Source organism: Hetaerina americana, unplaced genomic scaffold (genome assembly GCF_022747635.1).
Source record: "Hetaerina americana unplaced genomic scaffold, ioHetAmer1.1.p SCAF_4, whole genome shotgun sequence".
Classification (NCBI taxonomy): domain Eukaryota; kingdom Metazoa; phylum Arthropoda; class Insecta; order Odonata; family Calopterygidae; genus Hetaerina; species Hetaerina americana.
Window position 1 is genome coordinate 35,324,551 of NW_027286985.1, and position 25,710 is coordinate 35,350,260.

General features: G+C 35.1%; 1 protein-coding gene across 1 annotated transcript; it reads left to right on the forward strand.

Annotated features, from left to right (window-relative positions):
- Positions 1-3,724: 3,724 nt before the first annotated feature.
- On the forward strand, positions 3,725-25,710 carry RhoGAP68F (Rho GTPase activating protein at 68F). The gene is made up of 9 exons (XM_071590006.1): positions 3,725-3,907; positions 4,334-4,444; positions 10,565-10,943; positions 13,949-14,167; positions 14,697-14,795; positions 14,912-15,156; positions 16,407-16,649; positions 19,551-19,657; positions 22,262-25,710. The coding sequence occupies exons 1-9, from the start codon at positions 3,859-3,861 to the stop codon at positions 22,430-22,432; spliced, it is 1,623 nt and encodes a 540-aa protein (XP_071446107.1). The 5' UTR covers positions 3,725-3,858; the 3' UTR covers positions 22,433-25,710.

The window sequence follows — 25,710 nt, forward strand, 5'->3', positions numbered from 1 at the left end:
AAATCTGAGTTTCAATCCCATTAATCTATTGAATGTGTATTTCACTGTACATGCAAATCAAATGTTAATTTGCACCAAACACTGTCATAGCATTATTTGCAATTTTATTTTCATTTAAATTCCTGTTAATACCTGATGTCAAAGGGGGTACTAGCTTGTATGTGTAGTTTCCATATGGATGGCCAGAGTTTAAATCCAGGTGACTCTGGTCACCTTCATCTTTACCTAATGTGTGATTTTCTGGGTACCAGGTATTTCTGGGAAACTGTTTATGCTCCCTCCTTCCTTGATGTAGGTATATGTTTCTTATGTTGTAAGGCACCACCTATCAGAACCAACCATACAGGTTGATTATATTTTTGTTACATTTCATTCAATTGCGAAGATATATCTTAAAAGGAGAGTTAACCCTGTTGCACTTCTTAATTATCCCATTAGTAAATAAATAAAAATGAAATCCAACATTCACCAAATCCTCTACATGTCTGCCAGTAATTATAAAATTTTATAGTGCCAAAGGAGCCCAGGAACAAGAGTAAATAAAATGTTTCTCTTTAGTCGGAATGACATAATTAGAAAAAACTCATGCAAACACAATACTTCTACAAATATGGGGTATGTATATAAATCAAATCACCGTCCTTGAGACTAATAATCAATTCTAAGACAAAATATTTTAGTAATAACCAACATTTAGACAGATACAAAAATGAAAAATATATATTTACAAATTTATAGTGAAGATAATATAGGTGAACATATATTTCATGTCGCATGCTAAAAGAAAAGCCTTGAAGCTGCATCCATTATCTTCATTTCCTTGTAGTCCCTGCACTTTATCACATTCTTGCAAGTCTTCTAAATTCAATGATCTACCTCTCTTTCAAAGCTTTCTCCTTCAGAGATATTAGTAAAGAGCTTCTCATCTCAATAGGTGGGTAACGAGTTATATGTTTCTCCTTCTATTGCTTTTAATGAGAGATTGTTTTTCCTTCACTGCTAAAACTTGAAAGTCCAATTTTCCATGAGTCAAGCTGATAGTGATCCTCCTCCAGGGCCACATCTCTGCACCTCTAGCTAAGCTTTCTGCTTCTTCCAGCTTGTCCAGTTTTCACAACCATATGATGGCACAGGCCAAATGAAGCTCTTTGCCTTCATTGTCTCAATGCCTGCTAGTTAGGATACCTTTCTCTTTTGGAAACCCTGTCCACAAATGCTATCCTTTTATTTATTTCAGAAACACACCTGTTGCCCTCGGTAATATTCTATCACGTGACAGAGTTGATTGACTCGATCACTTTTCCAGGCCCTAAGGTTTATATTTACAATTATTTTTGGGATTATCTTACTTTTCACTGGTGGCTTTTTTTTCTTAGCATTATTATAATATAAATTAATATTCTTATAATAACAATACCTCTTTCATTCATGGTTTTTCTTGTTGGCACCTCTTTCTGGCTTAATACTTGTTTTGCAACCTTCGCAACCAACTCACACTGACCCTCATCGTACTTATCAGCCACGTTAATTCGTCTTCCTGGGAGGATTTGTGTAGTTCGTTCATTCTTCAGGATATCTACATACCATTTTCTTTTCATAATTGTCATTACTTTATAGAATCTAATTTTATACTTAGCCATGACTAAGTTGTGACCACATGTGTATATTAATACAATACAATAAGAAGTGTGTGTATTTGATTTAATTCCTCTTTGTCATCAAAAAGTTTAATAACTCAAGCATTACTTTGCGGACCACCCTAGTCAATACCTTCATTTTTTAAATTTTAATTAATGGTAGATGCTTTGAGAACTTTCTGGTAATATTTGAGCCTTATTAAGAGGTTCTAAGATGAGGACAAGTTCAAGAAAAGTCTTCCTAGGACCAAGATTGGTACTTGGGAAGAGTTTGCGTCACAACTCACAAGAAGTAAAATCACATCATCAAGGGAGGTGCAGTCAGAGGGTAGATAGCAAAAATGCATTTCAGGGTTGTCCAAAAATTAATGCTCAGAAAGAGAGGAGTCAGGACCATCTAAATATATATATTTTTACATAATTTCACATGAAATACTTTTTTAGCCTTACGGTAATACATAATGGATTGCCCTCAGTGCCTCAAATATTTACAAATGTGATTTTTAATCTATTTTTGAGAGGGTGTCAATCTATGAAGAGGAATGAAATCACTGATCAGTTTATGTTTTTAGTTTCCCCTGTGCAGTGAATGCTGTGCTCCTTCACGTCCAACTTGATATTGAGTGGGTTGGGAAGATGTTAAGAAGGGGCAAAAGAGTGTAAAAACAAAGTCACTTGCTTGTCTATCTGATGGAGGTATAGTTAAAATTATTTCCAAAGGATCATTAAGGTAAAATTCTTTTCCTACTGTGGTTGCATGATAATCCCCAGCATTGATTTGCATTTTTAGCTTTAAAATGTTTCAGTAACATTGTAACTATAGACAATCTCCATTACCATGGTGAAATTTGGTCTTATGAGACTATTTCAGAATCAGGATGATTTGGGGGTGAATAGTATTTAAGAATACTACCAGGTATAGATTTCACAATCTTGTTCACAGCCAATAGAGGAATAGGAGGAGTTTAAATGTGCCACATGTTTTCCCAGGCATAACTTCTAGTTGGATATGGGTATCATGCACCCTTTCCTGGGTTGTCATCATTGTTTGATGATATACTCCAACCATCCACTTCAGTCAAGTTCCTAGGCTTAAAAATCCTTGCTGACCATTTTGGTCATCCAGAATCTAGGGATCGAGATGGTGCGAGGGCTAGGGTACTGGCTTCCCACCCTTGGAGCGCGTGTTCAAATCCCGGCGGTGTTGAATATTTTCAGTGGTATCTCGATCCCTACTTGAGGTGCTTTGTGGAGGGCACTTTGAGTGAGTACGCCGTCCGTCGGATGGGACGTTAAGCTGCGGACCCCTTGGCGCCTTTCGTAAAGAGTAGGCTAATGCCGACGCCGGGTTTCTCTCCACCCTTCATCCTTTCCTGTCCATCCTCTATGGCGCAAATGACCTCAGCTGTCGGTCGCCTCCCCTAAATACTACTACTATCCAGAATCTATATTTGTACCCTTGATTGGAATCAGTGGCTAAATCATGTGAAATCCAGTTCTGAAGAGGTGAAGGTCTAACTGTATTGTAACCCTAAGCCATTGTTTGTCAGGAAAACTCAATTACGTGCATACTGATACCAACTCTGTGAATACGATTTATCATTGAGCTAGATAGGGCAAAATGCTTGCCAACCTAAGGGTTGTGCATTCAGTTTGTCTTCGCACAATCTTAGAAGTCACCATTACTTGCATAGCAAACGTTTACCTAGCCCTTAAAACAATGTAACAAAGTGAACAAAACCATACCAAGTTAGGATTTGACAAAATTTGGAAGTCTTACCTTTCGTCTTTCTGATTAAATTTTAAAAATAATTATCAAAATAGGCGCAATACACTATAAGATTACATTTTAGGTCAATCAATTGGGTTACTTCTATAGTTTTACTCTGACTGCCCTTGCGTTTAAAAGCAAAAAATCGCCACTCATTGTTCAATAACAAAGCATTTGCGGCAATTAATACATGGTCATGCAAACGGCACCAATTATGTTCTTGAATACCCTCCCCTAATTTAGTTTCGGACTTTAGACAAACGGTTTTCTTTTGTTTTCAGGTATAGTACGTCATTTCCTTCTTAGATATGGGTCAGTTATATTTTTGCTAGTTCGATCAAAGGGGGAGTACCGTGTATATTGTTGCCCAAAGTGTAATGCGTTGAAGATGAAATTCATTTATTGCTGTGATAATGGTTTTTTGTTGGAGTAAACGTGCGATTAACTATCATGGAAGCGGATTATAAGACCAAATTTAGCCCCAATAGAACCTTGACAGGTAATGTATGAAAGCAATATCTCGATGTCTTTCTCTCATTGTATTTGTTTTTAGTTTGTGTTATTGTTTGTGCTCTTTTGCATTAAAATTGGCGATAGTAATCGCTGCGGAAACTCTTTGGTTCTCCCCCGAAGAAGAACGTCATTTGCTTATGTATTGCGTTGTTCGTCGCTTTTCATAACGTATTGTCATTTCTCTTTGTCATGTCCTTTGCCTTCTAATTGCCTTTTAATTCTTATTTTTTCGACGAAGGATTTTTTCTCTTACTTCATTAGCAATGAAATTCACAACAAATTATGTTCATAATATTCTCATTGACTCTAGCTTTTGTTTTGGTAGCAAATTTACTTCCAGAGGAACCAATGTAACAGAGCATTCACGGAATAATATAGGTGATTAATGAACTTTTCCATGTTTCTTGCATAGCATCTCAAATAGATCACGAAGATCCATATCCAAGTTTATCCGACTACCATGATTATGAACCTAACTTGGAATTCGATGATACAGAGCTTCAGCAAGCGACAGTAAACACTGGTAAGAGTGGCGTAGTTCCACTCCAATTTTTAGAGGATGTAGGGTTTATGTTGTTGAATGGCTTTCTTCCTTTCATTTTTGCAGTTGCCTTTAACATTCTTATTTCATCATAGTAGCCTGCAATACTACTCATTGGCATGGTTTTGTGTATGTATGCGTGTGTGTATGTGTTCGAATAACAAGTATTCTTTTCTCAACATATTTTGTTTTTTCATCATTGGGTACCAAATTTAGATCCAGAGGGTGCATTATCAGACTGGTTTTCACCAATTTGGAGTCTGAAATGTACAATAATTGTAGAAAAATAGACTAGAGAATTATGGACTAACTTAGTGTTGTGTATGTATTTCAAGACTGACTTATGGGAAAGGGAAGAGGTGAATTCTGTTATGTCTTACGGAATAATATACAATTAGCAGTTTAAGACCGCTTTGGTTAATTCTCATGTAGATTTCCACTTTCCATATTATTTTTATGAAATCTGTTTTTTTAAGGATCCTAATGTTTCATCAATATCGTTTGGAGTGGAGGAAGTCTTTTAGAATCGGTTATTCTATTCTCTCGTAATCAAGCGTTGATTGAAACGCTTCTAAGGTTGTAGTTTAACTTGTAAAGTAAAAGTGTTGTTATTATAAGCCATCAATGGGATATTTTATTACATAATTACACATTGGATTGTCTTTACATGGTATAACATATTCAATGGTATCAGCCACTACAGAATATTGACTTTTACTTGCTGATTTAATTAGTTATGATAGGTTATAAATGAAACCACCCAGATCATTGAATCACGAATGAATGCATAATGTAATGAAGGAATTCTCTGGACTGTTAAAAAAGTAATCTCATTTAATTATTTCAGTCATTATTTTCTTTTATAATTTACCATATTGAATCTAAATAAAAGAGACTTGGTATTTCAGTATAAGACATGAAATTATTACTCAGTTCAACCTTTCCATAAAATTAACCTATTGTTGCAGTTGGTTAAAGTTCATGTATGCTCTGCTTGGAAAGGAAACGTGAAGTTGTCTGGATACCTGAGTCAATTCTAAAGGTTTAGGCCATGTAGTAAAATATAATGAGCAACATCTGATTTATGTGCATTTCATCTTTTTTGGCTGCCAAGAAAGATACAAGCTTAGGATTTCTGTATGATTGGGGGGGATGAGATTCAGTGCCTGGGGTGAGCCAGTGACCACTCTGCCCTGTTATCACGTTTGAACGGCCTGGGAATCATAATTAAGAGAAATCACTGTATGTACATGCTAAAAATGGACCCTGAAAATGCTAATTTACCTTATTGGCGACACACACAATGCCTCTGGAAAAAATATTATGCTTCCCATTATCCCTTCGGCCCCTATCCACTCTCTTGTAAGCCCATCTTTTGTATCTACCGCTGTGAATATCTGCAACAATTTTTTCTGACTGCTCAAGGATGAACTTTTAACTACTTTCTGATAAGGGTCTGCATTACCATAATTTCATGAGCATTGTAAGTCATGCTTGTTGCCTATCCCTGGGGGAGAATCCCAGAGTGCTGCATATATCCAAGGATATCCTATTAAGATGGATCCGATAATTGACCCGAGGAGTGCTTTGAAAGGTGTGGTAGGGAGCTAATTTCTTGATAAATCGTATGGTATTGACATTCATGCAGATAAGATAGTGGACCCAGATTATTTTCCATGTGTAATTTGTGATTTCTGTGACTGGTACTGCATACAGAAAGCCACACCCTTTCTAGAGTGTAGCTTTAGCTGGGGACATCTAGAGGAATCATCAACACTTTTCATTTAAGTAGTTGTTGAATACTAATACTTTCCTTAGTAAGCCACCATGCCACTTTTGAAATGTATCCACCATATAAGAATAATGTGACCAAATACTAAGGGAAATGCAGAGCACAATATAAGTATACATGCACACAAATGTAAATTCAATAGGTTGTGGAAAGGTTTTCTACAAAACTGATCATAGAACTCCACCAAGTTTAAAAGGAATGAATTTCTCAGATGTTTGTCAGGTTTGTCTGGATGTTCACTATTAACTAGGTTGTGTAACTAGTTAATGAAACCCAAGTGCATTTATGCATGCCTCTGTGTAGGTAGCTTTAGCTGTTTTTCTTGTTTTATTTTTCATTCTTTTTAGAAGTCTTTAAAGTTTCTTCTCATAATTTTCTATTACTCATATCCTCCAGTTGAAAAAGTAAATAGCTAGTTTGAGAGTTAATTTTGTGAATACCACATGCTATTGGTAATATTAGATGAGTCCATCCATATTAAGTAGACGGATTGACAGTTGTGGTTCAAGAAATTATTGAAAGTGGAATGTTTGAAGTCGAGTTTGCAGTATTTATTTGTTGGAGGATGGTGAAAAATAGGAAACTAAAAATCCATCAAATGTTTCATTTTCTAAAGGGTGAATTAGAGAGAAAATGGGAATTGCTACCAAGTTAAAAATGCCACAGTTCAAAGTCTCCACTTAAGTTTTTGCCTCCCTGAATGTATAGTCAGGGATGAAACTTGAAATGAATTGTCATACTATATATGGTAGATGCGTTAAAGATATTTAAAAAAAATGGTCGGGAGAAATTGGCATAACTTATTGAAAAATATCAATAGTTTTTTATCTTTAAACTCATTGGTAATTCTCTACTTAAGCAGAATAAAATTCTGGTGTTGGGATGAATACTTTAGAAATAACAACATTGGAAATAATTAAAGAATAGCAAAGCATATTTCAATCAATACTCTTTACATGTTTGGAATGTAGGTATTAATTCAGTCATTAGTGCACCTCAGGTGTGCTTTGGGCAAGTCCACAGCTAATATTATGTGTAGGCTTTTCTGGTGAACGGATTTAAGGAAGATTTTTTGGGTTGCTCATTTTTTAGCATCCCAGAGCATTGACATTTTAATGGCTGACTCCATCATCCTCAGAATGGATTTGTTATAAGGTTTTCCAGGTTAGATACTTTGTCCGGAAGATAATGTTGACGTCAGCCATTGACATGTAAATGTTCTGCAGTACTACTAGATGTGAAATACAAGAAATCTTTGTGAATAAATTTAAGAGGTTTAAGTTTGCTGAGAGGAAATATCTTCAGAGAAAAATATCACAAAGTTGGAATTAATATCAGAAGGCTAGTAATTTTTTAAAGTTAGACTTTTGTAATCCTTTCTTTACAATACCAGCCTTAATTTTAAATATGTGAAATTAAAATGTATGTGCTATCATTCAGGATGCAAAATTTCCCGATTTAGTTCCTAGTGTCTGCTTCTAATAGTAAATGCAACCCATTTGAAGATTGCTGGACATCTTCTGCCATTAAATCTTATCAGTTTTTTAGTTTAAAGTTTTTATTTTGTTTTAGTAATGATTTATTATTTATTTTGGGAGATTTTTGTAGTCGAGTGGCTGCTAGTAGATGGGGAAATCATGAAATCCAAGATATATTGAGAGATGTTGGTTATTTTCATAGGCTAAAATCTAATGAAGAATAACAAAAAGTGTTTGCAAGTGCCAAATAATGCTCCCTTAATTGGTGGAAATAAGAATGCAGTTCATGCATGTGTTGAAATTGCCAGACTGTCCAATCGGAAATGGTGACTGTTTAGTAAAATGATTCCTAGAAATTTACTGTTAGTTTTAGTTAATTTACTTTTGAACTTTCTGACCCCTATAATTATAAATAAATAAGTATATTATCTTGTATTACTCCATATAGCTGTTGCCAAGGAATACATGAAGCTTTCCACTTGAAAAAGAACCTAAACAAATTTAATATTTTAAAAGTGGTTAGGTACTTATTTAATTGTTATAAGGAAACATAATATGATCAAATTTTATTTACCCAGTAAAAAATGAACATTTTCAACAGTTATTATCACCAGCAGTAATGAACTATTGTGACTAGATAAGAAAAATTTTGGATCAAAGTTTGGAAAATTGAGATATAATTAAATGGGAAATAGCAATTATAAAGGAAACTATAGAATTTGAACTTCTACTTCACAAGATTAATCTCCTTTCAGCATATATGAAATTGGCAAACCTTTTGTCATATGACTTGTTAAGAAAGTCATCCATATTGAACAGGGAAAATACTGTTAATTATGGGGAAAGTTCATTGTAATTTTCATCTTCCCTTCAAATGTTAGCCTTGATTTTTAGTCTTTATTTTAGATTTTTGGGCACTCTCAGTAGATTTGATCAATAATTTCATCTGCAAAGTCTCTTTTTTTTTCAACATATTTCACCATTTTGAGGCCTGCAGTTGGGAAATCCAGTGTTGGAACCCTCCATCCTTAAATATGTTCCATAATACCATTTACAAGAATTTGTAATGAAAAATACAGAATCGATTAGAAAAGCAATATTTGGGCCTTTTCATTGAAATAATGATGCCTGATTTGTCCCATTTTGAATTTTTTTCATTTCATTTAGTTTACAGCAGTTTTGTTTATGCAGTATAGATGTTCTTTTATGCTTACACCGTGGGCCACACTCATGAACAATGGTGCTTGTGATTTATCACTTTCCCAAGGTTGTTAGCACCAATTTTTATTTTCACCATATACATCCTCAATATGATGCATGTATTTTTAACAACGTGTTTACATTTAAAACAAATTAAGCATCAAATTGCAGTAAATGAGTTGTTCAGAGAGCTCACAAAAATATCTGTGGGAGTCATCAGGAAATTTAAACTATACATATTGCTATAACCTCTTGGAAGCCCTTTTTGATGAGCATTTGATGTCCAGGTCAAAAACTTGAGATTCATGAAGGTTTTTATCATTACTTTTAATGTGAAAAATTCTTTAACTCTACTACGTAGGAATTCATTCCACCAAATACCTTAGGGTGAGTTTCTTATGATTATTAACAAAAACCTGGATTATTCTGTAGTAATCATTAAAGTTGTTTTTCTGTAATTGCATTGAGTATATATGTACTGATATGCATATGTATACTTACCAAGTGTTTGTTTTTGCACAATAAACTTCAAGGGAGACATAGACATTTTAAATGATCACTCTAGGAGTCTAGGCTGTGCCATCTCCTTGGTCACCGAAAAAAACCTCTTAAATTTAATATGAACTAGAGAAAATGTTATTTTTAAACATGTATTTTATCATGTAAGTAGCAATCTTTTAAAATGAATTTTCTTTCTTTGGTTTTGTGAGATGTATATTTAATGAAAAATAATGGGTCCAGGTTGATGAAAAACCCCCAAGGTGTAACCACATAGTTTCTAATTTTTTGAAAGCCTTATTGAAGTTGATTTATGATGAAACCTATTGAAACCTCTGTGGGAAGAATTCTTAGAAAACATAGTTTCTAATTGGGGTCATCATGCTTATTTACTATTGATTAAAATTTCAAGATCGACTTTGTTAGTGGGCCATCCATTCCGCAATTTCCTTTACACAAGTAAAGAATAAATTGATTGAAGTCAAGTAGTTATTGACCTACATCCATCGGCCTAAATTAAATCCTTTGCTTGTTGAATTCAACCTGCAGACTATATGTTTCCAGCTGTGGGTGAATAACAGTGGCTTAATGAGTTATAATTGAAAAAAATCCTGTAGAAAGGGAAAGAAAATACATTATTTATTTGATAATAGATGAAATGTCGTTGAGTCATACCTTGTGTTTAGCTTATTATTTCAAAGTTGTACTTTTAAGCTGTGATTTATTAGTAATACTTTCATGATAGGAAATGTTCAGTTTTTTGCATGAAATCCTTAGTGTAATATTGATTAGTCATTGAAAATAACATACAATTTTCGGTACCTATTGGTGTTATGTGAGGAAATTTATGCAAAATTTTGGTGATTATCTTTGTATATGCAAAATTGCATGGCTATATAGCTAAAAAAAAGTTACTATGAATAGCATGCATGCATGTTTCCATTAATGCCTCTCCTATTCCCAAGATCATTGCAATAAAATCATAATCACTTTCCTTTTTACATTAAACTTTTTTTTTCTGCTTTTTGCAAATGGGCTGTCATGGGAATTTTGATTCAGTCCCCTCATTATATTACACTTTAAAGCTTCAACAATTTTGCCTATTTTTTTGTTGCGTGGCTGTTATGGATGCAGATTTGGTACCCCAGGAAGAGACATTGGATTACCTGGAGTCACCTGTGTCCGACGGCACCATTGAGGAAAATTTTGAGGAAGAACTTGGCAATGCTCCACCAGTGGTTGTTCCAGGCAGTGGTGGGGTCTCATTGGGTTTGAACTCTGTTGACGGGAGTGTGGTGGGTGGCATTGGTGGTAAAGGGGGTGCGATGGGGGCCGGCATTGGCAGGGGTGGCGCTAAAGTGGGAGTTATTGAGGAGGAAGAGAACTTTGAGGACCTGGCCAAGCATGAAATGGTTGAGGTGGTTGGTGATGATACCTATGGGAGGAAGGTGATCGTTGTGTCTGCATGCCGGTTACCCAGCAACAAGGAAATGGATCATGCCAGGTTTCTGAGGTTGGTAGAGCTTCCCACTTAGCATCATTCTAGGTTAATCATTAGAAATGAGAATATGCAAGAACTCAAGTGTTAAGATTTTTGACTTGAGAAAGGTACTATCACTTTAATTTACCAGCTGTAAGTTCTTTCCCTTGAAAAAAATTGGGTAAATATAGTATTTCTCATTAATTGAACAATTAGCTGAATACATCACTCTGTGAAGTTCTTCACTTCTATTGACATGTATATTTTTATACACGTGTGTGTACTGCCTTATGTATTGGGTACTTAAAACATCCATTATTACTTCATTGTGATAAGATGTTAATATATCTAGCATCTATGCTTAATGCACCATTGACATTAAATCAAAAGAAATCTTAGATATAATCATCATAGTCATTAGTCATTGAATGATGAAAAATTATAGATTCATTTGGTGATTCATGACCAAAGACCTCAAGCTTTCCATGTAATGCAGTGTGGAAAGCTTCTGTTCCCCTAACCTCATTGGAAGGGTGTCATATTTAGCATTATTTGGAAGGCCACAAGGAACTTCAAAGTGAAGTACTTTTAGCAATTTTGTGCAACTTTTATTCCCAAAATTTTCTTTGAAAATCATTCTTTAACAATTATGTTAAGTTTCATTGGACAAAAAAATAAGGCTTGTGATATAGATTTTGTGAATGAATCAATGGCTGTTGAAGGAATTAATATTTTTTCATCATTGAAGCCATTAAGGCAATTGCTTCTTTTGCATTTGGCAAAATTCTTTTCTCCATGAAAATTACAGCTTTTCATTTATGACGTGACCAAACCTGTATTTATTCCCTCTGTATAATTTTTCTTCTGAAAAACTATGTAAGTTTATTTGACATTGATTATTTTGGGCCATGTCATTGGTGCATGCAGGAATCTTCCAGAATCTGTATACCACTTAACTTTTCCCCTAAAGTGATGGAAGTATGACCATTTTGAATTCTACAGTTTTATATATTTGAATCTATTAATGGGCCCCAAATAACCAAATATGCTTGGGAATTTAGCATTTTTTTGTGTATTACTGGGTAGATAACATTCCCGTGGAACTTTTAAAATGCTTAGGAAAATGTGGGAGGAAGAGGCTATATGGGCTGATCCGTAGTATTTATGAGGAGGGAATCTGGCCGGAAGACTTTGTGAGATCAGTTTTAGTTCCTATTCCGAAAAAGGTAAAGGCCACGTCATGTGAGGACTATAGGACAATTAGTTTGATATCCCACGCAGCTAAAGTTGTTCTCAGGATCATAAACAAAAGGATAGAGAGTAGGGCAAATGATTACTTAGGGGATGATCAGTTTGGGTTTAGGAAGGGGAGAGGTACGCGTGATGCCATTGCAGTAATGAGATTATTAATCGAGAGGAATATAGAACACAACCAGAAGGTATTTGCCTGTTTCGTAGATTTCGAAAAAGCGTTTGATTGGGTGAATTGGGAAAAACTAATGAGTATATTGCAGAAAATAGGAATAGATTGGAGGGAAAGGAGGCTAATCCGCAACCTGTACATGTCTCAGACTGCTCAGGTACGAGTGGGAAACGGGGAGTCAGGATGGGCAGTGCTAGGAAGGGGTGTAAGGCAGGGTTGCCCATTATCACCGTTGCTGTTCAACCTGTATGCAGAGGAAATGATGAAAGAGGCATGGGAAGGACTCGAGGTAGGAATGAAAGTGGGCGGGGAATTCGTAAAATCAGTTAGGTTGGCTGATGACCAAGCTTTAGTTTGTCAGTCAGCCAAGGGGCTGCAAGCATTGCTGAGTGAATTGGAAATTCAGTGCGACAGGTATGGGATGAGAATCAATATTAATAAAACAAAGGTTATGCAATTTTCTAGAAAGAAAAAGGCCAAGCTTAACATTAAAATAGGAGGGCAAAAACTAGAGCAGGTAGAACAGTTTACGTATCTCGGTAGTGTTTTGGACCAACATGGTCAAAGTAGTAGGGACATAAGGAGAAGAATTGCGCTAGGCAAAGAGGCTTTCACAAGGAGGAGGGAGTTGATGACAGGGACTTTGAGTAAGGATGTTAAGAAAAGACTCGTAAAAACTTTGATATGGAGCGTAGCTATGTACGATGCGGAAACATGGTCATTAAAGCAGGAGGATAGACGTAGATTGGAGGCTTTTGAAATGTGGGTGTGGAGAAGAATGGAGAAGGTGAAATGGACAGAGAAGAAAACAAATGAGGAAGTACTTGGTATGGTGGGCGAAGAGAGAGGTTTGTTGGGAGCAATCCTATGGAGGCAGGAAAAGTGGATGAAGGGGGTGTTGACCGGCAGTGGGATGTTGAAGACTGTGATAGAGGGTAGAATGTTGGGCAAAAGAGGAAAGGGAAGGAACAGGATAGGGATGTTGGACGGGATAAAGGGAGGAAGAAGGTACTCAGAGATGAAGAGGGACCTGATATAGAGTAGGATGATGGATTTTGTGTTTTGTTAGGAGTAATAAAATATTTGTTTGGTAGTTGTGTCCATCCAAAAACCTACCTTAACCGGTAGATTACCTTAAAAAAAAAATTCTGAAAAGGTCTGAGAAAAATTTTTACATTCCTGAAAAAAATCAAATTTGTTATAAACCCATATTCTATTCTGATGAAATATTATTTGACTTGTGAGATAATTCTGTAAATTTTGGAGAAAGGTATGTTTATTATTAATATTTTCATTTCAAAAGAACCCCAAGAAGCACTCATCATTAAAAGTTTCTACCCCAGTTGAAAAAACTCCTTTTATCATAAATTGTTCCAGGCATGAAACGTCCATGTAACCATTTTCTCTTCATCACTTATTTATACACACTCCATGTAACTCTAAAGGCCTCAGGGGATGGAAGACCTAATTGATTTCACAAAGGACAAGGTTTTAGTGTCCACAGTTGGTAATCCATTACCACATCAATGTTCACCTTTTCATTAATTTTGAGTGATGTAATATAAGTTAGTAATTTTTTTATCAATGCTGCATGGCTTTCCTTTCGATGTTTCAGGTACCTGATGTATACTTTGGATAAGTATGTAGAAGAGGATTACAGTCTGGTCTATTTCCATTATGGCCTCACCAGCCGAAACAAACCTCCATTATCCTGGCTTTGGCAAGCATACAGAGCATTTGATAGAAGATATAAAAAGAATTTAAAAGCCCTGTATCTTGTTCATCCAACCAATTTCATTAGAGTTGTTTGGCAAATTTTCAGGGCTGTTATTAGGTAAGAAAGTGTTGGGAAGTATTTAACAGTTATGGATCTAATGCCACATTTCTCAGAAACTGATTAAGCCTGTGATAGGAAGAATTCAAAAGGACTGCATCGCATTGTGTCATCTGTAGTGGTTTTTGAAATGTTACATGAAATTATTATTAGAATTGTTGAGTTAAATGACAGCTTTTACAAATTTTTGTCTGTGAATGCATCAGTCATAGGACATGTTCGGTTTTATCAGAAACTTAGTTTTTGGCTGCTACGGATGCTATTAAATAATAATTGTATATCCCTGGAAAATCGCTCTTAATTCTCATATTTGCTTCTTTGTCAAGTTTCTTGTACAATTTAATTTGATATTAATACCATAATCATTTCAAAAAAGCTTACTTTGGTTGTAGTTACGCTCCCTCACCTCCAAAAGGTTTTGAAACCAATCATCCTTTTACATATTAATGGTGAATTGTTGTTATTTTGAAATTACCTAAATTTCATAACAATATTTTTGCAAAAACTTATTCCATGTGTTTCTTTCTAGTGCAAAATTTGGGCGTAAAGTCATGTATGTAAATTATTTACATGAGCTGAAACAACATCTTCATCTAGACCAAATTTGCATCCCTCAGCCTGTTCTTGAGTAAGTGTATCACATTCAGTGATTTTATCATATATATCATAGTGAATATATTTCTTTAAAAAGGTTATTAAATGTGTCTGATGGATGTTCCTTTTTTTTGTTACTCCTTTCTGCAGACATGATGAGATGCTGATGGCAAAATTGGGGAAAAATGCTCCCAATTATAGTGGGGACAGGGACTCAAACAAGGGTAATTCAGTTTCTTGTGATTCTCCACTGGTGAACAAGGGACCTCCAAAGACCCCACCTTTGGAAACTCAGCAATTTGGTGTCTCTTTGCAATTTATTAAGGATCATAATGGTGGGGAGGTGATACCTCCAATTGTACGACTGTGTGTGGAATTTCTCAGCCAACCAGATGGTGAGAGAAAATCTTTTAATTAAAATGCCCTGGTTTCAAATAAGAAGCAGGGAATAGTGTAGTACCAGTTATTTTCATTTGGCCATTTGAAATGTAACCATTTCTGTAACGTGTAAATTGGGACCAAAAAAAATGTTTAATAGACCTTGCTGGGTCATATTCAATAGTGAAATTTATAAAGGAAAGAAAAGATGCATATTTTCGTACTACCTATTTCATTTTTGCTGGGTGAAAATAACAGTCCCTGCTTGGCATTTGACCTGTAGAACATGTACAAGGCATGTAATTAAGGGAAATACAATTTTTAGGTGTAATTTGAACTGATGAGGCTTAAGCACTCTTGAGAAGTGTGCGTTTTATACTGATTCAAGAAGGGTAAGATAGTATAAAATGTCCAGGAACCTAGAGAGGATATGCGTCAACATTGATAAACTTGGAGGAAGGGCTCGGGTTGAGAGATGAAATTATTTCTGCTTGTTGAAACTCAATGTAGTGTCTTCATAATTAATTCATGGACTGAGTGATGTGTGATCATTTTAATAAGGGATTTAATTCTTTTATTGATTTCATTGGCTTATTATTATCACAGGTGTTCAAGCTCATTTCACTGTAAAAGTAAAACTTATGAATTTTGGATAAATAATCCAACGTTATTGATAGTAATTGAGTAGATTTCTGGCTAATAATGTCTAGGTATTGAGCACTCAATATTTGAGTTTTTAGCCTGGGAGAGTTTTGAGGCATTATTTGGTCCGAACTAAATATCAGCACCGTTTGTATTATGTTATTATTTGTAACTCATATTCATGTTTAGATTTTATCAAACAAGCCACGCAATGATTAACTAAATTTTTTCAGATCACTAATATGAGTGAAATCCTCCCTGGGTAGAGAGCAGTTTTACAAGGTGCAAATTCTCTGTGTTTATATAACAATAACAATTTCTATGTCTGATGTGGAAAAAAATACATGATATTTTCCTGGAGAATTGGCTTGCGCTTGTAGGTCAAATAACTGTGTACCCCTCGCCCATAAGATGCCAGTTGATTTTGGAGTTAAATAAGTGCACTCACATTGGCCAGGAAATATGGTGTATTTAATATTGTGATTATTTTATAATATTTGATAACGAAAACTTAAAAGATTTCACTTAGTGCTCCCTTTGTATAATATTTTTACTAGTCATTATATTAAAATGGTTCATTGTTTAAGTTCATCTTGTGATTAATTATTTATGTTTTTGGATACAGCCTTGGAGACAGAAGGCCTCTTTCGTCGCTCAGCAAATGTTTCACTGGTGAAAGAAGTGCAGGGACGAGTGAACAGAGGTGAAATGTTGAATTTTGAGGCTGAAGCAAAAAGGATTGCTGCTAGTCCTTATGGTGAAGGGGATACTGTCCACCTTGCTGCCGTACTTCTCAAAACCTTCCTTCGAGAGCTTGAGGAACCCATTATGACCTTTGATCTGTATGATGAGATTACACAGTTTCAGAGTAAGTAGATAACACTTAAAGTACATCAGAATGGATAAAATTCTCAATTTTGGCAAATAAAGTCAGTCATTAAGAGCTTAATAGTACTACATGGCTACTTCTTTAAGAAAGGAAAACTTTGTAATGGAAATTAAATTCTTGTTTGAAGCTTTTTTGTACAAAAGATACTGGGTACATCTAATTGTAATGATTCCGATGAATTTGCAGTTGATCTCATTCTGTGGCCACAGTGTCCCATTGTACCCATCTTGCCTTGAAGTTATTTCCCTTAGTACTTTCCCATTTCCATATGAAACTAGAAGTGGTCTCAGGATCACGTAATTAAGCAGCCTAGAAAACTGATTTGATTGTCCATAAAATTCAGTACTTATGGTGCATTAGTACGCACATAAATTGTGGTATATAATGCATTGATGTGCATATGCAGTAAGTCTGGAAAAACTTATCGCGCCCAAGATTTTGTTCAATCATTTCTCTGTGTCATCTGGCATGTCTTTTAAGTGAGATGTAAAATGATCGAATGACTTTTTAATTTAGCATTTAAGCGTGAATTTTAATTATTTTATTTAAACGATTTTGCATAAAGTTTTTCATTTGATTCCATGTTGTTTGGGTGACTTTGATTCCTCATTTTTGATGTTTATATGCTATTTCTGCTGTAACCTATAGGTAGTAATTCTAACATATTCCTCCAAGGAACCTTTTAGGGAAAAAGTGAGAATTAAAATAGAGAAAAAATTAGCCAGCTAAGGGTTTTATATCCACATTATCACAATGATAAATCATTATCATGTTGTAAACCACTTGGAAACAAGGCTGTATAATATTTTCCTCTTATGTTTACTTCAGGAAATACCTCGAAAAAATTAATTATTTTAGTTAAAATAGCGGCTTCTCTGTCAAAATACAAGACCAGGATGCAGTGGAACCTTTTACAACGAGCCTAATTTATTCTGTGATCTTTCTTGTAAAGCGAAACAATCAGTTAGTGAAACAACTTTTGGCGTATAAATAAATGTAAAATGTGATAATGCATTGCATGCTGAAAAATAAAATTATGTGCAAGGTTCATTCAAAGAAAATTATTTATCCATTGTTCAGGATCGTGTTCTCCTTTCCTTCTTTTGTGGAATGAATCAACCTAGAAAAAATCAACTAGAAAGCTGTCTAGAGACATTTGCTTTTGCCAGCATATCTAAATTTTGTAAAAATGCGACTACGAATTATCATTAAAAACATTTCTGGTGTGCATAGCCATTACTTTATTAGGGCAATGCCTTGTGCACCTGTTACAATGGCACAGTTTCCCATATCCCCCACATCACATTTAGCCTGCTGCTTTAGACTGAGCACTTCTTTAGGGCTTGTGGACTTCCTGAATGGTAAACAAGCTGGGGTTTAATTATCAAAGTGTCGCTTCCATTTGTGCAAAATGGCAGTATGAGATGGCCTTTCATTGGCTTTAGATGAGGATGGGCTCTTCTGCTGTTACTTGTACAATTATACAACTATTGGTTTGCTTCAGCATCTTCCAGAAGGGACCTTTCTCATCACTATTCAAAATCTTTTCAGGCTGGTAATTTTCAGAATATACGAGTTTCTTGAAGTCAATAATTAAGTTCTCTGCTGCCTTTGACCCTGAGCTTGCTGCTTCACTATGTCTCACAGCACGAAGGAGATGCTGGTTCTTCTCTTAAACTTCTCGAACCATGCACGACTCCCCTTAAATACTTCTTCAGCTGTTTATGATTCGAACATCTTCTAATGAGATCAGTGAAAATCACTTTCCTCTTCTCACAAATGATATTCTTATTAATAGTGTCGCATTGCAATTGCTTATACTTTATCCATAGGAGAAGCAACCTTTCAACATAGTGGAGAAAAGGTGCCCATTGAGTAGATAAATAGATCGGTAGATAAATGTCTTTATTTGGGCTAAATTGGGACTGTCAGGTTCCTTCTTCCATTTAGTCCTAACTGTACCTATTCTTGTCACTTTCTTTGAAGCATCTAACTCCTTAATTTTGTCTTTGTTCTTGAGTAAATGCAATTCATTGATGTCGACCGATTGTTGATGTGTGTACTTAATCAGCCACACTCATGCCTTGTTCCTGACTTTCAATGACTATAAGTTTCATTTCTACTGTTTTTATTATTCTTTCATGGTTTTCTTCGTACAGATTTCTCTTCAGGGTATTTGAAACTCTGAACCAAATATTATTAAACTTTGCACCAAAGAATTGCAAATAATGTCTGAAAACAAGTTTGGAAAAATGTGTGATCACTAGCAACGCTAAGATGCTAGCGGAACGAGTGCTAGAGACAAATTGCAGTCTTAGGTGCAAAATTATGATGGGAATTCCTCTCCTTGTCACTCGTTATACAAAAATTTACTCGTTAAGTGGTTTATTTTTGGGACCTATTATTTTGCTCATTATGCAAATTAGTCAGTATGCAAGGTGCTCATTAAGTAAGGTTCCACTGTATTTTTTGTATGACTTATATGACAGAAGAGAAAAATTTACCAAAAATAAAATAATAACCTTCTTGTCTTGGACTTATAGCAAACTTTTCCTGTAAATCTCGTGAAATTTGATAAATTTTTATAGCTAGTGCCACAAAAATTACCAGCAGAAATTATTTGTACAGACATTAGAAACTAATTTGCAATGTAATGAGGAAAATATTCCATTTTTGTTGACCAACTCAAGTAACAAGTGTCCTCAATCATCTCTTTTCTCAACAATGTGTGATCAGAAGATGTTCTGAAATATTTGTCCTTCAAAGTGGCTCAGTGATTTCACTAAAATCAAAAATGTGGTTCCAGGCATTTGGGGTCAGCACCAAAAGCCCAGAATCAACTAAAACCATATATTAATGCTCTGTTTAATTTTTTTAAAGGTTTGTCCAAAGAGGAAAGGTCTCAGATGTTAAAGGTGATAATTTTGGACAAGCTTCCTGAGGATAACTACATTGTTTTGAAATATATAATCCAGTTCCTTTCCAAGGTAATATTTCAAAATTAAATTGCATGTTACCTCCAGGAAAAATTATGGGCTTGTGAACTTTTTGTATGTTTTCAATAGTTGATGAATTGTGTGTGTAATATGTTTTTAAATCATTTATCTACTTATTAAAAAATATTAAATGAATCAATCTGTATGCATACTCAACAGTAGAAAAAAATACGAGGATGCATTTGTGTGTTTTGTAGACTTCAAAAAGGCATTTTATAGAGTAAATTGGTAGAATTAGTAAATGCTTGGTAGAAAATAGGAGACTAATCCACAACCTGTACATGTCTCAGACTTCTCTGGTGCAAATGGGGGACATGGAGTCCGGATGGGTAGTTTAACAATAGGAGTAAGGCAGGGGTGTCCATTATCACCTGTGCTGTTCAACATATATCTGGAGGAAATGGTAAGAGGCATGGGAAGAACTGGAAATAAGAATGAAAGTTGGTGGGGAATTCATTAAATCAGTTAGGTTTGTGAATGATCAAGCTCTATTTTGTCAGTCAGAAAAAGGGTTACTGCAAGCATTGGTGATTGCATTGGAAAGTCAATAGTTATGGGTTGAGAATAAATGTAAATAAAAAAAGGTCATGGAATATTTGAGAAAGAGAAATGCTTAGTTAAGTATTAAAATAGGAGTTCATAAACTAGAGCAGGGAGAACAGAATACCTATCTCAGAAGTGATCTGGACCAATGGTTAGAGTAGTAGGAACAGAAGAAGAATTGTGCTAGGCAAAGGCAGAGTTTCTGCAAAGAGGTGGGAATTGATGACAGGGTAATTGATTAAGAATGTTAAGAAAAGGCTCGTTAAAACTCTGATGTGGAGCTTGGTTGTGTATGGTACGAAAACATTGAAATTATATGATAGGCATAGATTGGAGGCTTTTGAAATGTGTGTAGAAGGACGGAAAAAGTGAATTAGATAGAAAGGAGAACAAATGAAGAAGTGCTAGGCATAGTCAGGGAGGGGAGAGGAGTGTTGGGAGAAATCCAAAAGAGCCAGGAAAGGTGGATGCAGAGCATTTTGATTTTCAATCGGATGTTAAAGACTGTGATAGAGTGGGGAAAGTTAATCAAACGAGGAAGAGGCAGGAATAACTATCATGGTGTCTATGGATTGGCATGTTGGAAGGAATGGCAGGAGGAAAGAAGTACGCTTTATTGAAGAGAAACTGAATTTAGTGTTCGTTGTCAGGTTGTTTGGTGGGATAGGCAATGAAATTATTGTTGTGCCCTAGTGTAGCATGTGTCCATCAAAAACTACCAGAAGTGTTTAGACTACCATTAATAGTAACATGGTACCTATTGAAAAGTTTTGTTGTGTCTACAAACTATCTTTCTATGATCCCATATTTAACACTCATATTTTTGTCTTGTACTCTAAAAAGTATAGTTTATACTTTGCCACTTGAGAGGGATTACAAGTATGATTTTGTCTGCTACAGCATACTGCTGACCTTTGTAGTCTTTCATGTAGACAAACCACTTAAAAGCAGTGTTTGTGTGCAGGGAAAGAAAAGGAATTTGGTAATTTAATATCTGAAACAGCTTTCATTTTTGTTATATGTTTATTTACCAAATTGTCCTTCCTCTGCAGACTGTCCTATCTGCATCACTCATGAAAGGCATTTAAATAAGTAAAATCTGGCAATTAGCATATAGTAGCATGGTGAAAATGGTAAATAAAATTAAGTGTGAATGATGAAGTGATGCTCATAGGTGTACAGAAGTGGTGAAACCGAATGTTTTCCATTTAACTGTGGATTGGGATGGTGTGGCGGCTAATGTACTGACTTCCCACCCAGAGGACCCAGGTTTGAATCCTGGGGACAGAATTTTTTCTGTGGTATCCCAATCCAAACTTGAGGTGTTTTTTGAAGAGTATTTTAAGTGAATACATCATCCATCAGTTGGGATGTTAAGCTGCGGACACTTTCGTGCCTTTCGATGGAGAGTAGGCTAATGCTGACGCTGGGTTCCTCTTCACCCTTCCTCCATTCCCATCCATCCCTAATGGTGTGTATGACCTCAGCTGCTTGTGGCCTCCCCTAAATCTACTAGTACTCTATGAAAATTGTGGATCCCTTGGCGTCTTTCATCAAGAGTGGGCTAATGCTGACACCAGGTTTCTCTCCACTGTTCCTCCTTTCCCATCCATCCGTAATGGTGCAAATGACCTCAGATGTTGGTCGCCTCTCGTAAAGATACTACTAATACAACCATTTCTAACTTTCTAATCACTTGTAACCTCACCCAGCTGCCATTGTGAACACTGTTTATTCACAATAAATTTTCAGTGAGGTAATTACTTCACTCTAAAGTTTCCTGTGCACAACATTTTGAATGGCTTACATCCAAAACTGTATGTTACTGGGTCCCATGACTAGGTCAGGATTAGACTTTTATTTCAGTCACATTTTGTACAATCCCTGCTGTAAATACCCAAAATATTCATTAAATTGCGGCCCTAGATGGCTGGGAAAAACATGAAAAAAATATGATTGGGAAAGTTTAGTGTTGCCATTCTGCATTACTTCATCACTCATTGTATGTGGATGTTCCTGTGCAATTAACCCTTTATTCTCTCTCTTCATTAGGTTATGGACCGAAGCGACCTCAATAAGATGACCTCTTCAAATCTGGCAGTTGTATTTGGACCAAATTTGGTGTGGTCTCAGTCTGATCAACTCTCACTGTCTGCTATTAGTCCAATCAATGCCTTCACAGACTTCATGCTTTCACATCAAGATGAGATATTTGTCATCTAGCCAAATCCATATTATTATGGTGATTAAAAATTCAAAATGTCCAATTTGTATTGACACAGAGTAATGAGAGAGTTTTGTAGCAGCAGTTGGGAGGATTGTAGTTGATGCTGAAAGTTAAAATTCTCTATGAAAGCACAAGGAGACAGCAAAATCTTCATTTTGCTGTTTCTGGGATGCATTTCGTAAGTTACATTGGTGTTTTTTAACATCTTGAAGTTTAAAGTGAATGCATGCATTTTGCATCTGCCTCATTGAGCAAACATTGCTGCTTGTTGTGGAGGCTCTTTTGTAATATCATTTTTATGTAAGTATCCGATGATGTGACATCATTAGTTTCCATTTAGTATTTGAATATCACTGATGTTTGTTTACTGCCCCATAAAAACATTTGAGGAATAGTTGGAAGTAATTGCCAGCATCATCAAGACTGAATCATAAAGCCTTCTTAAATTAGAAACATTGATTCTCCGAACAATGATATACTGTAGTCCCTGGTATCAAAATAGCGCATCTTTTGCCGACATTTGATTGACTATATTTCTACAGCTTTTAATCCTCGGGAAGAGATTGTAAGATTGACTTGATGCTCAGTACTATCTTTATAAAGTCTATTTTAGTTGGATACTAGTGACATTTTTTCTATTACTACCCATGAAACAGCAATGTGCATGATGAACATCATTGAGGTTTTTATGATTTCCTTATGGTAAACAAACTGAGCATTGTTTGTCAATGGAATAAGTTGGCATTTTAAGGATCAAATTTAAGCAATTTGCATATTGGCTAGCTCAAGAAAAGTCAATTTTCTTGTTACCAAAGAGTTTGCTAAAATTCTACAAATTGTACCTCATTGGTTGTCAGGAGTCAATGCTATGTTTCATCATGTGGTTTGGTGGATGAAATTTGTGAATTGAGTGGGTAATATACTTACACCACTAAATAAATGATGGGGTTCTTGGGTTTAAAACTATTTCAATTTGGAACTTAACCAGAGAAGTTACACTTAGTCAAAGCATTATGATGCAGTGTAAATATGAATGGATAGATACATGGTTTTCATGTGCAGGACACATGTTATCCAGTGATTGCAAGTGATTGACTTTGCATCAGTAACACTCTATAAGATAAAAATTAATACCAAAGATGCTCACATGGTGATGGAAAGTAATCCCTGTGTTTCATGAAAAGAGACACATTTGGAAATGGCATGAGGGTAGAATCTAACAACAAACCTAGATAATGTTTGACTTTATAATGAATCCTATAAAAATGTCCATTTGTTGGAGATGAGCATTTATCATTAAATTATAAGATTTTTAAAAATATCAAATTATTATGAAACATTCATACTCTTTATGCAATATATTTTGTCTTATCTACTAACTGATGTTGAGGAAATTGATGAATTTAATGTTTAGGTATTTGAAAAGTTTGTAACTGTTTTAGAAAGTTCAGAAGAAAAACTGTATTGAAATTGTGATAGTGTGTTTGCATTTCCTCTTTTTGCATTTGCTGTGAGAGATTGATGACAGCTGCACATGTACTTCTAAATGCACAAATATTTTCCTTGTTGTGATTCAAAGCCTTTTTTTTCAGCCAGTTTCAAATCCTTTGATTTGATGAGTCAATAACCATGTGTGATTATTAAGTCGTTAATTAGAGTAAAACTCATTGGATAGAATTTTGCATGCATAATTTAGTGAAATTATGCATTGGGTTGTATTATATTCTAAGGACTGAATCGAATGAATTATGTTTATTTTCCAAATTATTAGTTTTATTAAATTTATTTACTCTGCATGTTATGTACTGCGTTACCTTTTTATTCATTTCTTTTATGTAAGAAAAACTCTTGTGGAAAGGATAACTATTGCAAATGCAAAAAGGTTGTAAATTCAGTGTATTTATTGCATTCCAGTAATTGGAAGAAAGCTTCCTATGATATATATTTGTTCTTGTATGATATAAAATGTATTAGAATGAGTTTGTGTACCCAGTGCATTGTATGATTGTATTCCTTGAGCAAGGGAAGCGCTAAAGTGAGCTTTGTCATAAAGGGGCTCAGTTATGTATCAGTCTTTGTAATTAGCCATATAAATCACAATTCTGAAAATTACACTTTCAAATTCTTTGTCTCTCTGTTTCTGTGTGGCTTTTAACACTTTGGAAAGTAAGCATTACAAAGAGTAAATTGGCTCTCTTAGTCATTAATCATTTGCCCAAGGCAAATGTATTTTATGTAAACTACTACCATAACTTTCCAATTTAGTTAATATTATTAATATGTAAATCATTTGATTGGTTGATCAACTTATTATTATTTTAAATTTATTTTCTGTACTGAATATATTTTATAGTTTTTGGTTGCTTAATTGCCAGCAAAAAAACAGAAAAAATCTAGTGAACATTTTCATTCCATGTAAAAATCTTCATGTTTTTGTTGTCTTTCACTCATAAAACTCTTCTGCATTCCAAGCCATTTTGAAGTACAGTGAGTGAAATCCAATGTACTCTATCCAAATGGTGCTTTCAAGCCTGTTGTCTTTTGATTCTATGCTGTACATTTAAATGTTTATCATGCTTTGCTCCAACATCTAGTAATAGCATTTTTGTCATTAATTAGAAAGAACTGTGCACAAGTTCAACCTGTGATAAGTTTAGTAGATTGTAAGGTTGATATATTTGTTCTGTGCATAATGTGTGCAGTTGAGGAATATTTGTTGCTGTACATTGGCCTATCACCTTGAAATTGTGTTACGTACAAGAGAACAACGAAATGTGTATGGGTTTATTGGACTGAATACAGGGTTGGAGCAGATTGACAGATTTTTCCTGCTTCATGTGGTGGATTTTGAAATGGTGGTGCAGATAATCAGGGATTACAATTTAAAATTACCAAGTGTGTATGTGAGTGCAAATGTGAACTTTTTTACTTTTGCCATTTACAATGTGAGAGCAAGAGTGGTGAGCTCAGAAAGTGTCAAGTCATCGAGTGTGGCATGGCCGTCCATTCCTATGGCAGTATCATTGTCTTGGATATCTGTACACAGGAGAGGACTGCTCTTCTTACCGCTGGTCGGCAGTTTTATCAGGAGTGCTTGTGGGTTCAGGTTTATCTTTTCTGAGTATTTGTATTGAAACCTGTATTGATTTAAATGGCTTGGAATACTTAATTTGATAAAAATACCTGAATCTGCAGGAACACAAGATTGTCATCAATATCCCTCACAATATATGGAAATAACTTTTCATTAATGAATATATTTCTGTGAAGAATA

What these genes read in the sequence shown, in the direction of transcription:
- RhoGAP68F (XM_071590006.1), top strand. Translation starts at nt 3,859, where the DNA reads ATGGAAGCGGATTATAAGACCAAATTTAGCCCCAATAGAACCTTGACA. An exon ending in GCAAGCGACAGTAAACACTG is followed by an intron (nt 4,445 to 10,564) that starts GTAAGAGTGGCG and finishes TTATGGATGCAG; the next exon opens with ATTTGGTACCCCAGGAAGAG. An exon ending in GATCATGCCAGGTTTCTGAG is followed by an intron (nt 10,944 to 13,948) that starts GTTGGTAGAGCT and finishes TCGATGTTTCAG; the next exon opens with GTACCTGATGTATACTTTGG.